This window comes from Taudactylus pleione, unplaced genomic scaffold (assembly GCF_031769625.1).
Source record: "Taudactylus pleione unplaced genomic scaffold, aTauple2 ptg000236l, whole genome shotgun sequence".
Classification (NCBI taxonomy): domain Eukaryota; kingdom Metazoa; phylum Chordata; class Amphibia; order Anura; family Myobatrachidae; genus Taudactylus; species Taudactylus pleione.
Window position 1 is genome coordinate 3,504,574 of NW_028284638.1, and position 15,227 is coordinate 3,519,800.

General features: G+C 40.9%; 1 protein-coding gene and 1 long non-coding RNA gene across 2 annotated transcripts in view; one reads left to right on the plus strand and one right to left on the minus strand.

The window, feature by feature from the left end:
* The window catches only part of DKK2 (dickkopf Wnt signaling pathway inhibitor 2), a 115,342-nt gene extending 107,432 nt beyond the window's left edge, over positions 1-7,910 (plus strand). Inside the window, exons 3-4 of the mRNA XM_088479459.1 lie at positions 4,257-4,403; positions 6,566-7,910. Coding sequence (XP_088335585.1) covers positions 4,257-4,403; positions 6,566-6,816 — 398 coding nt within the window. The 3' untranslated portion in view covers positions 6,817-7,910. The remainder of the gene's footprint in view (positions 1-4,256; positions 4,404-6,565) is intronic.
* The window catches only part of LOC148516858 (uncharacterized), a 106,725-nt gene extending 93,288 nt beyond the window's left edge, over positions 1-13,437 (minus strand). Inside the window, exons 1-2 of the long non-coding RNA XR_015879356.1 lie at positions 13,264-13,437; positions 11,509-12,462 (exon numbers count right to left, since the gene is read on the minus strand). This is a non-coding gene — a long non-coding RNA (uncharacterized LOC148516858). The remainder of the gene's footprint in view (positions 1-11,508; positions 12,463-13,263) is intronic.
* Between the last annotated feature and the right edge of the window lie 1,790 nt (positions 13,438-15,227).

Sequence of the window (15,227 nt, forward strand, 5' to 3'; positions counted from 1 at the left end):
AAGGAGAGGGCATATTCCTGAGATGCCACCTCCCTTACCCAAGTGTCTGTGGTGGTTTTGAACCAACCTTGGGTGTATTGCAGAAGCCGGCCTCCCACCTTGGGATCCCCCAAGGGGAGGCCCAACCCGTCAGGCTGAGGGTTTGTCATCCGGCTTGGCTGCTGGACGTCTGGTACTCCAAGCTTGCTTCTTGGTCTTAGCAGTTTTTTTGGGACCTGAAGGTCTCGGAAGCCTGAACCCTAGGTTTTCCCGGAGGGTGATAGGGCTGAAAGGATGGATTTTTAGACCCAGATGGAGTCGGGGCTGAAGGTAGACATGCATATTTGGCAGCCGCCAACGTGTCCACTATTTTGTCCAAAGCTGGTCCAAACAGGACCTGCACATTGTAGGCTAAGCATTCCAAGCCTTTCTTGGATTCAGCGTCCGCCCTCCAAGAACGTAACCACAAGGAGCGTCGAGCGGCCACTGCCACCACAGATATCCTAGAAGTAAGCAGGCTCAAAGCCAAAGCAGCTTTGTTAATGTACGTAGCGGAATCCCGAAGGTTACCCACTAACACAACCTGTTCACTGGTACCCTCAGAAGCAAATGATTCTTCCAAAGCATCCGCCTACCTTTACATAGCCTGAGCCACCCAGCAGACAGCCATAGCTGGTCTAGATGCTCCTCCAGCAAGGGAATAGATAGATTTTAGGCACAACTCCACTTTACGGTCTGTAGTTTTCGTCAGAGAAGACATAGACGGCATAGGCAAAGTTGCGCTCTTTACTAAGCGCGTCACATGAGAATCCACCTGAGAAGGAGACTCCCATTTAGTGAAGTAATCTTCCGCAAAGGGATATGTACGAGCCAGATGCTTGTGAGGTTGAAATCTTTTTCCTGGAGATTTCCAGGCCTCCTCCAAGTGATCAACTAGCTGACCAGATAGAGGGAATACTGCTGCAGCTCCTTTAACCTCTTTAAAATAAGCATGAGTAGGCGCTGCAGGTAAGTTGTCATCAGTAATTACCATGGCCGCATGGACTGCCCGTATGAGGCCTGGAATGTAAATACTAGACTTAGCCACTGCCCCTACTTGAGGAGTCTCAGTGTCCGACAAATCTAGAATTTCACCCTCATCAGGCGAGCCGTCATCCTCATCATCCTGAGCGGATGGATATGACAATAACGGTCTTTTAGCAGGTCTAGTTTGATCCTGCTGAGAGCCCCGCACCCCAGAATCAGACAAACCTGGGTCAGCCTGATTAAGGACGTGTTGCGGGGGGCACTGCATTACTATCAGCCCTGGAACTCCCAGAACAGGAGGCAGGACTACCGCCTGCTGTGCAAACCCCAATTGTGTAAACGTAGGAGGGGCTGCAAGCCTATTTACAAGAACAGTCAGGGCTTGTGCAAAACAAGCCCAAGGTGGTTCCTGAGAGGTGCTGGGTACAGCAAAGGTACCAGGGATGGCCAAACATGCAGCACATAACCCATCCTGAAGTACCGCCCCCTCCCCCACACCTGCTTTACATCTGGAGCAGGAAAGTAGGAGAGGTGCTCCTCTAACAGAGTCCTCACTGGACATAGTGGTATGTGACACTCCTCTCACAGAAATAAATCTTAAACTGTGAGGTAAATTCCTACCCTGACAGTACTGGCACTGAGAGGGCTGGTCAGGAGGAAGAAATAGGGATAGTAAAATAGCTGACAGGAGAAAAGATCAGGCACACAGCGCTAGCATAAAGTCACATACAATGCAGAAACCCTGCACTAAGTGCACTATCACTTACACAGACCTACAGCCTGGCAGTGATAGCGCTACATACACTGACCTTATACTGGGAGGTGAGGTATGTGAGGGTCACCCAGGCTCTGCACCCTGCAACACAGCGTCTTTGCTCATAAATGGCCGCTGGAGGATGAAGGGAGGCGGGCCTGGGGAGGATCACTGCCTCAGCCCGCCAAAACCTCAACGTAAGGCGGTGGAGAGCAGTGATGGGGAGGAGCCTCCTGTGCGCTATAGGGAAGGCATCCTCCCCTGGCAGGCCATTAACCCCCCCGGGATGCTGGAGCGTGTTCTGCAATGCTCCAGCCCCGTATCCCAGGTGGTCTAGTGGAGAGCGAAGGCATCCGCCTGGCTCCACTATACTACCGTCCCCAGGGAGCCCCCAGCCCTGGGGACGCCGGACTGTGAGTCAGCGGATGCCTACCGCAGACGCCTGCTGCTTACCTTATGTAGCCCCCCGTAGATCGGACCACAGTCCAAGGCCCCCGGGGGTTCCGCTAGCTGGAACCCCCAAGAGCCCGCCGAGCTCCCCATAGTGCTACCGGTGGTCGGCGCCGGCAGGGGTGTCGGAGCGGTAGCATGGACATCCGCTGGACAGTCCTAAGCTACTGCTCTTGAAGATCTTCAGGGGCTGTTATACACAGCCCCCCTCTGCGATGACCCAGCTCCCGGGCGGGCACCTACTGAAAACTGAGGTGCCTTGGCCTGGGGGCGGGGTATAGGAGGGGGCCTGGTGCATCCTGGGAGGGACATCTTTAACTCTGTGATGCCCATGGCTGGAGCCAAGCCCTATACCCCAAGGTATCCCTGTGGATTCCTAAGGACCCTGAGGTAGAAAGTAAAATTTGCAGATAACACTACAGTAGTGGGTATGATTACTGGTAGGGATGAAGTTAGTTGTAAGAAAGAGATAAAGCTCCTTGTTAAGTGGGGAGAGGACAATTACCTGTCTCTATATGGCAGGAAAATCAAGGGTATAGTAATAGGCTTTAGATTTTAGAAATTCTAGGAAAACTATTCCACAGCTATTATAGGTATGTTTTTACTTGGAAATAGCATTTCCAGGAGAAACTGAATCAGGAGACGTGTCATGGGCCACTTCAGATGACAACTTGCTCATAAGAAGCTCTGCATCTCTGTCTGTTGGAAAGAATGACATTACATAGGACTTAAACCTAGGATCTAAATGTAGTGATCCAATTCCAAGATAATGCAAACCCTTTGGGTCCTGGTGAAGCAAATAAAGAAGTTGATCTACACATCTAACATGGAATCACTTAGTTTCATCTCCTTCTTCAGCTTCTCTAGCTTCTTTTCAGTAGTTAACAGTAATTAAATTTATGACCTGACTCAATGGCTGATTCAGAGATGCACGCTAATGCCTAAGCAACTGCACATTTGTATGCAGCAGCTGTGCTAAAATATGCACGTGTCACAGCCACCAGGATTTGTATTAAGACGCTTGAGCCATGTAGTAAATGCAGTATTTGACACCTTCCTGGTATACACTGTCTCTCAATCACACACAATATTCCCTTAAAATATAAATCGTGAATTAAAAGACTTGAGATTTTTTTTTAAACAAGAAAATTATGTATATTTTCAGCTCTTATTATTTTTGGGGTACAGCTAATGGAGCCACAACACCCAGTACATACAGTATTTGACCCCTTTCTGGCAGATATCCACTGCCTTTCAAACACACACAATCTTCCCCTTAACCAGAAAAAGTATTCTTTGGGGTACAGCTCACTCAGACACAGCACGGTATTTTTTGGTCAACTAAGCTTGCAATCGCAGTACTGTATCTGTGCCTAATGCACTAAATATGTACCCTTCAGATGTGTACACAGTAAAAGCAGCTCAGACTCTATCACAAGCAAGTGGAAACTGTGCAGATTTTTAGCTATAGTGTCTATCCCTTTATCTCCCGTTGGCATGTACAGTTTAAGAGACTGTGCTCTGTTGTCCACCAAAATACAACATTGAACAAATTAGATCTTTGGTCAGCTAAGCTTGCAATCACAGTACTGTCTCTGCCCTCATACACAATATATACTGTAGATAGATACGCTTATGAAAATAATTATAAATTAAGCTCATTGCCAAGCATACACTGAAGGAGCCTGTATTGCAGATTGCTTGCTATAGTGTCTGACCCTCACATACATACAGATAAATGAAGCCTTCTCTTTTACCCTTTCCACCCACTCCATCTCTCTCCAACCACCTACAACTCTCTGCAGTGGCCACTATTGCAGTACGTTTTGCCTGGTTTTGAGAACCAAATTTGGCAGGAGGAACTGAGCCATGCCACGGTTCGAATCGGTAACCTAAAAATAGTCTCTGTTGGATTTCTCCAAATCCGAATCACTTATCTCTAATTAAAATGTGTTTGTGGTAAAAGTTGCAGAAAATGTGGTCTTACCCTAATATATATGACATTTTTTGCATGACAACTGAGAAAATAATGTTTATTTTTTCACAGGCATTTGTATCCCAGTTGCTGAAACAATCTTGACCGCTCTTATACCAGAGCTTGAAGGACGTCCAAAAAAAAACAGTCACATGTCTAATAAGGATCTAGGTTGGCAGAATCTTGGAAGACATCATTCTAAAATACCCCATATAAAAGGTAAGATAAGAAATGCAACAGAAAAATTTACTACTCTTGCACACTTTCTACAAACAGATTTATTCTGAGTAAACATTCAGCCTTGATCGTTTTTTCACTCAAAGCATTTTAAAGATGAAATTGTAGGTGAGTCGTGTAATATTTTACCAAACATGACATTGCCAGTAGTTTAGCTATTAGGAATTGGTATCATGTATACACTAATTACAACAGTTGGTGCAGGGTGGCAAAAATGCACGCATGAAATATATATATATATATATATATATATATATGTAGCCAAGGGGGGAGTTGATATTAGAGCGACTAATTTGCTAAAAATTGTCTCAATGCAAATAAATAATTTATATAAATATAGTGATAAGACAATAAGATTAAATAAAATAACATATTTATTATAGACACAGAGTAAGGGACCTCAGAGATAAAAAGGTTTCCCCTTAATCACACATATATAAAGATAAACAAGAAAGTATAAAAGAAAGTAGAAAATCCAGAGGCATTTCATACATATATAGATAAAAATATAAAATCAAGAGGCATTTCATACAATAGTCATCAGATGGAGATAAAATTTTAAACAAAATAAATAAAGAATAAATATAGCAGCTTATCTGATACAATGAGAGAGATTGTTTTCAGATTTCATGAGGCATAGGACAGACACTCCAAACGCGTTTCGTCTTTAGACTTCATATGTATATATATGTCAGCTGGAGACGTGTGTGTATCAGCTTAAAAAAAGACTACAGTCATTCGTATTTGCTAGTAGGATAAATTTATTTCTTTTACATGGAGGATAGGGCTATAGAGCTCAGTATAAATTTTAGGGATGAGCAGGTTGGTTCTACTCGGTTATGTTTGGATGTAAAAAACAGCATCTTATTGACTATGGCCCCCTCCCCCCTGATACATATAGTGCCAGTGTATGCGAAGCATATAGCAAATGCTCTGACACAGTTGTAGAGTCTTTGTTATCTTCTGCACATGCATCGATGTCGACAATATTTTTAAATATATAGCATTGGTGCCACATATTCAGTGATGAAAAAAACATTGGGTGCAAGCCCCGGATGTTTTATTTCTGTGCATGCGTCCAAGATGTATCCGGGAGACACATATCAGAATTGCATGGAGATACATGCAATTCTGGGTGGTGACTGTGGGGTGGCTAATGGCAGCAGGCATATCGAGGGTGTGATGGTGTACTAACAGACATTCTGAGCAAACATATGTCCTATAGGGTGGCCAAGGTCCGATAGATGGTGTGTCTTTGTGCACACATTGTCGGACTCGTGCCATGGCCAGGGGTGTCTCAATAGGATGTTCATTGACAGATGGAGTAGTGGTTACAACAAAAATCACAGCTGCTACGGCTACTGGTTCCACCTCTAAATCACCCCCTATATTTCCGAAGAAATAACCAGAGTAATAGCATTGACGACTTCAGAGTAAGTAACTGCAATGGGTAGCTCAGGGGCCCTTGTGTTCTGAAGGCACTGCCCCCATAGTAGATGGTCCACTGCTTGGATGTTACCAGGGTAATACTCTCAAAATGTAGGGGCACACACTTGTGGCACTACAATGTAAGGGTCAAGATTGTTTCAGCAACCGGGATACAAATGCCTGTGAAAATATACACTGCCCACTTTGTGATAGCTCATTATGGGCTCTTTGTTTATTATCAGTTCACTTGGCATCACACTGATAAATAGCTGCATTAGTTTTTTTTGATGGGTTTTGTAGAATCCATAAAGGCATGTTATATATTTTTAAAATGCTGATGTCAAAGGATATATTGCGTGCATGCGTGCATACAGTAACATTGTACTGTAGACTACAGCTATTTTGTTGTATCCTACATTATATCATTAACGTTTGCCAATCTTCAATATGTCATGTTTCTGCCTATATAATGCAGAAAAACTATTTTCGCTTTTGCAAGTGCTAGGATTATCGTTATTGAAATGAAGAAACTACAATTATAAAATCTATTTGTACGCCATGCACGTATTGAAATTGTCCCTTTATAAACTCTTATGTCATACTAAATATTTTAACGAAGTAATAATTGTGTTACTGCATATTACTATAGTAGAAACATTTTAAGAAAATTGAATATATTACTTGCAAATTCATTTTTAATGATGTCTTTAATGTAGGACATGAAGGAGATCCTTGCCTTCGGTCAACCGACTGCATTGAAGGCTTTTGCTGTGCTCGCCACTTCTGGACCAAAATTTGCAAACCTGTGTTACGCCAAGGGGAGGTTTGCACAAAACTGAGGAAAAAAGGATCTCATGGTCTGGAGATTTTTCAGAGATGCGACTGTGCAAAAGGCCTGTCTTGTAAAGTATGGAAAGATGCTACATATTCTTCAAAATCAAGACTACACATTTGCCAGAAAACCTAAGCATTTATAGAGGAGCCATTGTCACAACAGACTGTGAGTTTTCAGAATGGTACAAGATGGGCACATACAGTATATTGAGGACATCAGTACTGAGAAATAAACACTGAACTGAAAGGGAATATATATATTTTGAACTGGAGCTTTTGGAGCTTTCCTGTGTAAATAAACATTTTGCGACGGTGACATTTCTTAAAAATGACATTTACTATTGTAACAGTGCATGCTCACTGATTTTACAAAATGTATGATCATTAGCTACAGTATGTAGAAATAATCTCTGTTTGTGTATTCTGTCAGAACGCTTTAACAAAATCCAAACATATTTTTTGAGTTTCCTGTGCATTGGCATTGGGGTTCTTTACATAAAAAAATAGAGCAGATCTTGTCAAGGGAATACATCTATAGAATTTTCTTATGATGATCAATCATACTGGATCACAATTACATTATATCCTGTTCTTTGTCAAGAAAGTCTTTTTCAGAACACAGAAATTTGGCTCAGCCATTTACTGGCAAACACCATATGCATTTGTGAGCGCTCAATTATGAATACCAGATCTATGGACGTTAGATATTCCTCAATCTGTGCCGAGCAGATCATTATTATTAAATTACACTAATTAGGAGGAACGCATGCCTGCTTAACACAGAGTTCACTGTAACATTTAGAAATGGTTAGTGCACATGTGTTTGCTGTCTATTTTAAAGTTCTACAGTTGTTGCCTGTGGTTTACAAAAATGAACATTATGAGAACATGGTATTAAAAATGTCTGCAAGGCAGCATATTATAAATTACAAGCAAAGACAATATCATTGAAGTTTGAGTTTTGCTAGAGTAAAATACAAAGAGTGTACACAGGAACACAGGAAAATATCGATGCCTGCTTTGACTTTTGCACCAAACTCTTATTGAATTATACAGTAATTGTTTTCTTTTTACTCTTCACAGTTATTTATACTGTCAAATATAGAAAGTACTTGTGTCTGTCCAGTTTTGACCATTGGCTTTCAAACAAAATAAAATATCTATATGTGTCTTGCATTGTACGTTGTTGTGTCTTATAATACCAAATGAATAAAAGGAAAAAGAAAATTATTGGTGCAAAATATTTCAGTGAATATTTTACCATCACACATTACAGAAAGTGAAAAATAAAACTAGAATGTAACTTTCAATGTAAAATGGAAACCTAATACTTTTTAAATATATAGGCAGTTTAATGTTAAATATTGTAATATACTTGGAACACAAAAAGTGTACATAAAATATCTACAGTATAAGGAGGGCAAGTGAGTAGATGTTGAACATGGTTGTTAAACATTTCCGAAAATAGTTTTTCTTTTAAGCACTAGACTTAAGCTAGTAACACATGGGGGTAATTTACTATTCAGCGCTTTTAAAAGCTGCAGCTTCTTCAGAAGTATTACGCACTGGATATAAAGTGACAATAATATTAAATACAAAGCATGCTTGGTTTTGTATTTAATATTCTAATCGCTTTAAGTCCATGAAACGTAACCGCTGAAGAAGACGCAGTGGAATTGAAAAGGATCACATAATACATTTCTGAATTTTCTGAGCGCCAGTAAATCTCAGCCTGTGATGGCTCTCTGTGCTGCAAGCATTATAGATGCCAAATTCCTGGCACATTGTTGTTTGGAGTGTGCATGGCTGGACTGGCCATCCAGCAATTCTAGCAAATGCCATTAGGGCCGATCCAGCCATCTGTAGGCTCTGCTCAGCTGTCAGGCTTTGTCTAAGTTGTGACATGATATCATGATGTCATGTTGCGCATCTGTATACTGGGGGAGCTGCTCAAAGATGGAGCATAACTAAATGCCACACCCCTGTAACTTGTAGCACACCCCTGTAATTTGTAGCCACACCAACTTTTCCTGTGCACGCATGCGGAATGAATGCCCAGACCAAATGTTAGCCCCAAGCTGTCCCTGGCAGTGTGTATCAGAGCTAGCGTACAAGGAACTCCGGGTTTACCTTACTTTTTAGGGACAGACAAATATGTTGTGCAATTGTGTGGTTCTGAGGGCTCAAAGTATACTAGAAGTTGTGTATGTCAGTAGTTTTACTGCTCCATAGTAACTTGGGGGTCTAAGTACAAAGCCTTGAAGAGAGATAAAGTGGACAGAGATAAAGTACCAACCAATCAGCTCCTAACTGCCATTTTTCAAACACAGCCTGGAAAGTGACAGTTAAGAGAAACTAGAATGGTTACACAAACTGCACCCAATCTCTACTTCACGAAAACTAAATAGCCAGTAGGAGGACACAGATAAAGGTATAACTAAAGTTGGTATGACAGTGACGCTTTGAATACTAGCAGCTGTCCAGTTAAAGAAGTGTTATCACTCATAGAGTTCAAGCTCTCATGGGACAACACATTCATACAGCATTTTTGGAGTGTAAGTTCTCCAGGGTGATGGGATGAGTACTCCAAGTTAACTTCAATGTATCAGCATGAAAGCTTTTAAGTGCTATGAACGTTAACATTTTACTAGTTAGAAACCTTTGGATAGATGTAAGTTATTCAGCCTTGGCTCTCTCACTGATTACATATTTTCTAGATGACATAAAAAAGAAAACATAGACAAAATATAGCATAGCCCTAATAGTCTAAACACCCTTATGTGTAGGGTAGTAAACAAGGAGACATAATAGATCCCTCAAGCCTTTTAGCTGTAGAAAAAAGGTTTGTGCAGTTTTGTGCAGTGTGCCAGTGACATGGGGGGATTGTGTACCCACTTATGTGGTATTTATATAAAAAAGTGAGTGTAATATAATACATAAATGTTGCCATTTGTTTGACAATATTACACCACTTTTGCTCTTTTTCACTTTACCTTTGAGAGAGAAAGTTTGTAAAGCACACATTTAAAATTCTTCAATACAAATAAGAATGACATCACTGAGAGGGAATTGGTATGAAATACCGCCGGCCGCATGGCTGGCGGTTCGATTCCTGTCAGCGGCAGCCCGACAGGAGCAGAGTGCGACGCAGCGGAAGCCCGACAGCGCTGGAAATCCCGATCGTGGATAGGTATAATAGATAAGTATTTACTAACCTAACCTAACCCCCCTAACCCTAACCCTCCTTAGGAGTGCCTAACCCTAACTTCCCCCCCAAGTGCCTAACCCTAATCCCCCCTCTAAGTGCCTAACCCTAACCACCCCCTTCCCCGCTGCCTAAACCTAAGTCCCCCGGGGGGGTGCCTAACCCTAAGTCCCCCCCGAGGGTGCCTAACGCTAACCCTCCCTCCCCCTAGCCTAACCCTAAACCTCCCGGGGGGAGGTTTAGGGTTCCCCGGGGGGGGTGCCTAACCCTAAGTCCCCCCGGGAGCCCTAAACCTAACCCTAACCCTATAATAGTGTAAAGTATAGTTACATCTGCACTGCATACAATACAATTATCTTGTACAGTATATTGTTTAAGGAAAAAATCCACCATAGCAGTTAAATTAGAAGTCAATCGATTAAATTTGGCTAATATGGGTCTACTGAGTGATTTGAGGGGATCCTTATGAACTTTTGGGAGTACATAAATGGTAGTCAGTAGGTTCTTCTGTATTTATAAACTCAAATTGATCTTTGGTGATCAGACCATTATCCAGAGCTTTTTTCATAATTTCTAAAAGACTTTTGGAAAGTTTTTTTGAGCGGGGTTACTCTTTAGCTTCTTATAGGTGTTACCTTCCCTAAGCTACCTAACCAATTTCATTAATGTAGTCCTCCTTATTCATAATTAAAATGATCTGCCAATTTTATAACAATATTAGCATCTTCTTCGCTAGATTTAATGGCTTCATGTTCTATTTTAGTGATGTTATGTTTTTTTTTAATTTTTACCGGCCTTCTCTAAACAATTATCAATCTCATTCACAACAATGTTGCTAAAACATTCAATACAACTTCCTTTCTGATGGTTCGGGTAAAAGGTAGATATTTTTAATCTCGTTCTTTCATTTTCAGAAACTGTAACATTGCATGTGCCTTTTTCTTTTTACATAAATCCTTGGGGAAAGTGGAAGTCTTATTGATCCAGAATAAAGTGGAATTTTGACGTGCATTACCTAAAGAGTGCAAAACAAAGAAGGAGATTTCCTATAGGAATCATGTATGATTAAAGTTAAAATGCATGAGGGTTCTATCATCACTTCTTCTTGTTTACTACTCTGCAGGTAAGGGTGTTTGTACTATTATTTTTTATGCTTTGTCTTTGTTTTCTTTTTTATGTCATCATGAAAATATATAATCAGTGAAAGCACCAAGGCTTAATTACTTACATCTACTCACCTGTTCATCATTTACAGAAGTTAAGGTGAAAGTTTCTTAATGTTTTTCTAGCCAGACTGCACGTATTGTGCATTCACTTTGTTTTGTTTCTAGTTGGAACCTGCCCATGTGACACCACCTCAGTGTCAGACTGGGGCATGAGGGGCCCAAGGAGAGAATTCAAAGTTTGCAGCTCAAGAAGTAGAGTGGAAGGGTTGTGGCCAGCTACCAGAAAGGCATGGCCAGCCACTTGAGAATCATCCCACATAGGCCATGGCTAATGCAGTAATGTAGTATTTAAGGGTAAAGTATACCTTGCAACTAAGGCTATCCTACTATAACTTAATCACAGTAATAATATGGTGTTTCATGTTTTGATGAATCTGCAGAAGATTTTGCTTACCTGCCATTCTCAGGTTCAGTTAAGTGGTGCTTAACAATGTTGTGCCTTTGTTGGTCCATGTTGTTTCTGATCGGCCAGTGCCAGAATTCCTTTGACTTTAGAAAAAGAAAAATAGGAGAGATTTATCAAAGCATGGAGAGAAATAAAGAGGACAAGTAGAAGCGGAATGATTGGTACTTTATATCTCTCCCCACTTTATCTCTCTCCAAACTTTGATAAATCTTTCCCATAGAATGGTAAAGGGTGAGGAAGGGAGAAGTGAAAGAAGAAGGGGTGGCAGGAGAAGGTGCATAGCAAGAGCAAAAGTATGAAGGGCAGAGGGGGAATGTGGGTGGTGGTGGAAAATGGCAGAAGATGATGGGAAAGATATAGTAAGAGGAGTAAAGAGAGACAGACACACAAAAGGAGGATGGTAAAGAGAGACAGGTGGTTCAACAAATCTTCATTTACAAACTGGAAACTAAGCAGAAACAAAGATGTGTACACAAAAAGGGGGTGGGGCAGAGGTAGAAAGACTGGCACAGCCAGAGGATCAAGAGTGACTCTGACCCAGACAGGTGAGGGAGAGACAGGGAAAGCAGGGAGGCTGACATAGAGATGGGAAGGAGGGAAGTTAGCACAGAGAGGGGAGGCAGAGAGGTTGACCCAGATATGGAAATGAGAGAGGCTGGGGCAGACAGGGAAAGCATAGACACTGCAGGAATAGGTGATAGAAATGGCGCTGCGCACAGACCTCTGCCAATCAACTCCAACAGACCTATCCCAATAGGTCCAAAGATAAGATTTGAAAAGAGGATGTGGAATAAAGTGGGGGCGCTGACTGTGTGTAAAGTCAAGGGGTACCAGAGAAAAAAATACTTATCTAGACAACATGGGATGGTTTCCTTCCCTTTTCCACAACCGTGATAGTAATACTGAGTGGTCTTCTTGGGGGTCGTCCATCAGGATAATTTCCTGTATATTAAATAAATTATACAAAAATACAAAATGTGTAGATTCTTCTATTATATCTCTATAACACTTAAAAGGGCTGGACCAAAAAAAGGATTACGTAACTTCACCTTGTGGGAATGGCTAGATGTTATCTCAAACAAAGTTTCTAAATGGCGAAACGGACTCCAGAATAAAAGTTTTTTTTTTTTTTTTTTTATAAATAGGAAGACACTCCTAACTAGGTGAGATGTACCAGGTGATGTACCTGATCGCCTTGTTACAGGGACGATTAAATAAGTGCATACAGCTGATAATAATAAAACGTCTTCTTAGATGTATACAGTTATCAGATAGATGAATGTTCAATATCCATAGATAGCAAATCACACACCTGACTTACACATATATGGCGTGTTATAAAGCATGTAAGGGTTTCTTTCAAACAGGCAGTGATTCAATTGAAGACAGTCTTATCTGTCAAACATGTATATGGTAAATGCGTACCCATACTCACACACTCTGGTGATAAATGAAACTCATCAAGGTATTTTTGTATAAAAACCTCAAAAATTCCTCTGTTACAATGCAAAAATATATTTATTTCATAAAGCACATAACCAAACTGTTTAAAATCTATAAAAAAACAGAACCAATGAAGGTCAAGACAAGTGCTGGGTCAATGATTGCCCACAGTTAAAATGTGATGAGGGGGGTACTACAGGAAACATAGGTAAAGAAACATGTGTCCAAAAAATGTGATTGGGTGGGCGCCAACGCAATCACATGGATGGTAATAAAAAAATGGGGGAACACATACTTCACCTCTATTCCAGTACCATACCACCTATCAACAGCCTCCAGGACCAACGCATTTCGGGATTCAAGCTCCCTTTATCAAGGTGCCAGAAGTCTTCTTTTATAGTATCCACGGGTCGCGCCCCGATGACGTCACTTCCGGTTTTGTAATTCTACAGAATTACATTTACCGGCTCTTTGTTCAAGATGTATGTCCACACACTTTAGTCTCACAACAGCCAAAGCGTGCATTTGCTCTCCCTGCATAGCCAGATCTCTCGCAGCAAGCCGCGATGTACATCTCCAAAACCGGAAGTCCCGCCTGACTCGCAAAGCATCTTGGGACATGTAGTTCTTACGACTGCCGATTTTGTATGGAAAATCTTCTGAGTGTCACACTTTTCTTATTTAGGTTCTTATTCCAGAATTATCGTAAAAAATTCTTTAATAGGTAAACTATTGAAACATGAATAAGACTATTGTTAAAAACAGCTAAATGGTTTACATCCTTAAAAATAACAATGGGAAAATCCCCTATGGTTATTCGCAATGGTGATTGGGAATTGTAGTTCCATATAAGGAGTATCTTACTTTGAAATATTGTATCACAGATAATGTATAAGGGAGATATAGTTCAAAATACATGTATCTGCATGTCAAATGATTTCCTCTATACTAAATGATTATATTATAGTAGGAAGCTGATATCTATGTAGAAGTAATTTATAACATGAACAATGTCCCAAATATAGTGAAGATGATAAAATATTAGCCTGGAAGGAATATCAAAATAAAAAAATTAGATTGGAAAACTGGTGAAATGATTAAATATGTAGATATGGGTAATATTAATGAAAACACCCAGGTGCCACTCCAAACGTGTCAAACATCAGATGGTAGAAAACTACTGGTGACGCTGTAAGTGTGTGAGTATGGGTACGCATTTACCATATACATGTTTGACAGATAAGACTGTCTTCAATTGAATCACTGCCTGTTTGAAAGAAACCCTTACATGCTTTATAACACGCCATATATGTGTAAGTCAGGTGTGTGATTTGCTATCTATGGATATTGAACATTCATCTATCTGATAACTGTATACATCTAAGAAGACGTTTTATTATTATCAGCTGTATGCACTTATTTAATCGTCCCTGTAACAAGGCGACCAGGTACATCACCTGGTCCATCTCACCTAGTTAGGAGTGTCTTCCTATTTATAAAACAAAAAAAAAACTTTTATTCTGGAGTCCGTTTTACCATTTAGAAACTTTGTTTGAGATAACATCTAGCCATTCCCACAAGGTGAAGTTACGCAATCCTTTTCTTGGTCCAGCCCTTTTAAGTGTTATAGAGATGTAATAGAAGAATCTACACATTTTTTATTTTTGTATAATTTATTTCATATACACGAAATTATCCTGATGGACGACCCCCAAGAAGACCACTCAGTATTACTATCACGGTTGTGGAAAAGGGAAGGAAACCATCCCATGTTGTCTAGATAAGTATTTTTTTCTCTGGTACCCCTTGACTTTACACACAGTCAGCGCCTCCACTTTATTCCACATCCTCTTTTCAAAGGGAAAGCATAGAGGTTGAACCCAGACAGGGGAAGGAGAGAGGCTGACACATACAGGGGAAACAACAAAGGCTGACACAGACATGGAAGGAGAAAGACTGACAAAGACAAAAGAATTAGGCTAGCACATATTTCACATATTTGTTAATGTCATGTTTTTTGTTCATTTTTAGATTTTGTCTAGGACAGTGGGCCTGATTCAGAGCCGGACACTATTTGCGCTCGCTCGTTCAGAAAAAGGGATCGGCTATTTAAATTGAGCGCTAGCTCTTTGCGGTCTGTTGACGCCTCTATGTCTGAGCGAGCGAACGAAACATGCGCTCGCTATTTTGTAAAGACGACCCCTGGCCGCTCACATCCTACGTCATCTCCGCTATTTATTTGATTAATCGAGTACATCGAAAGG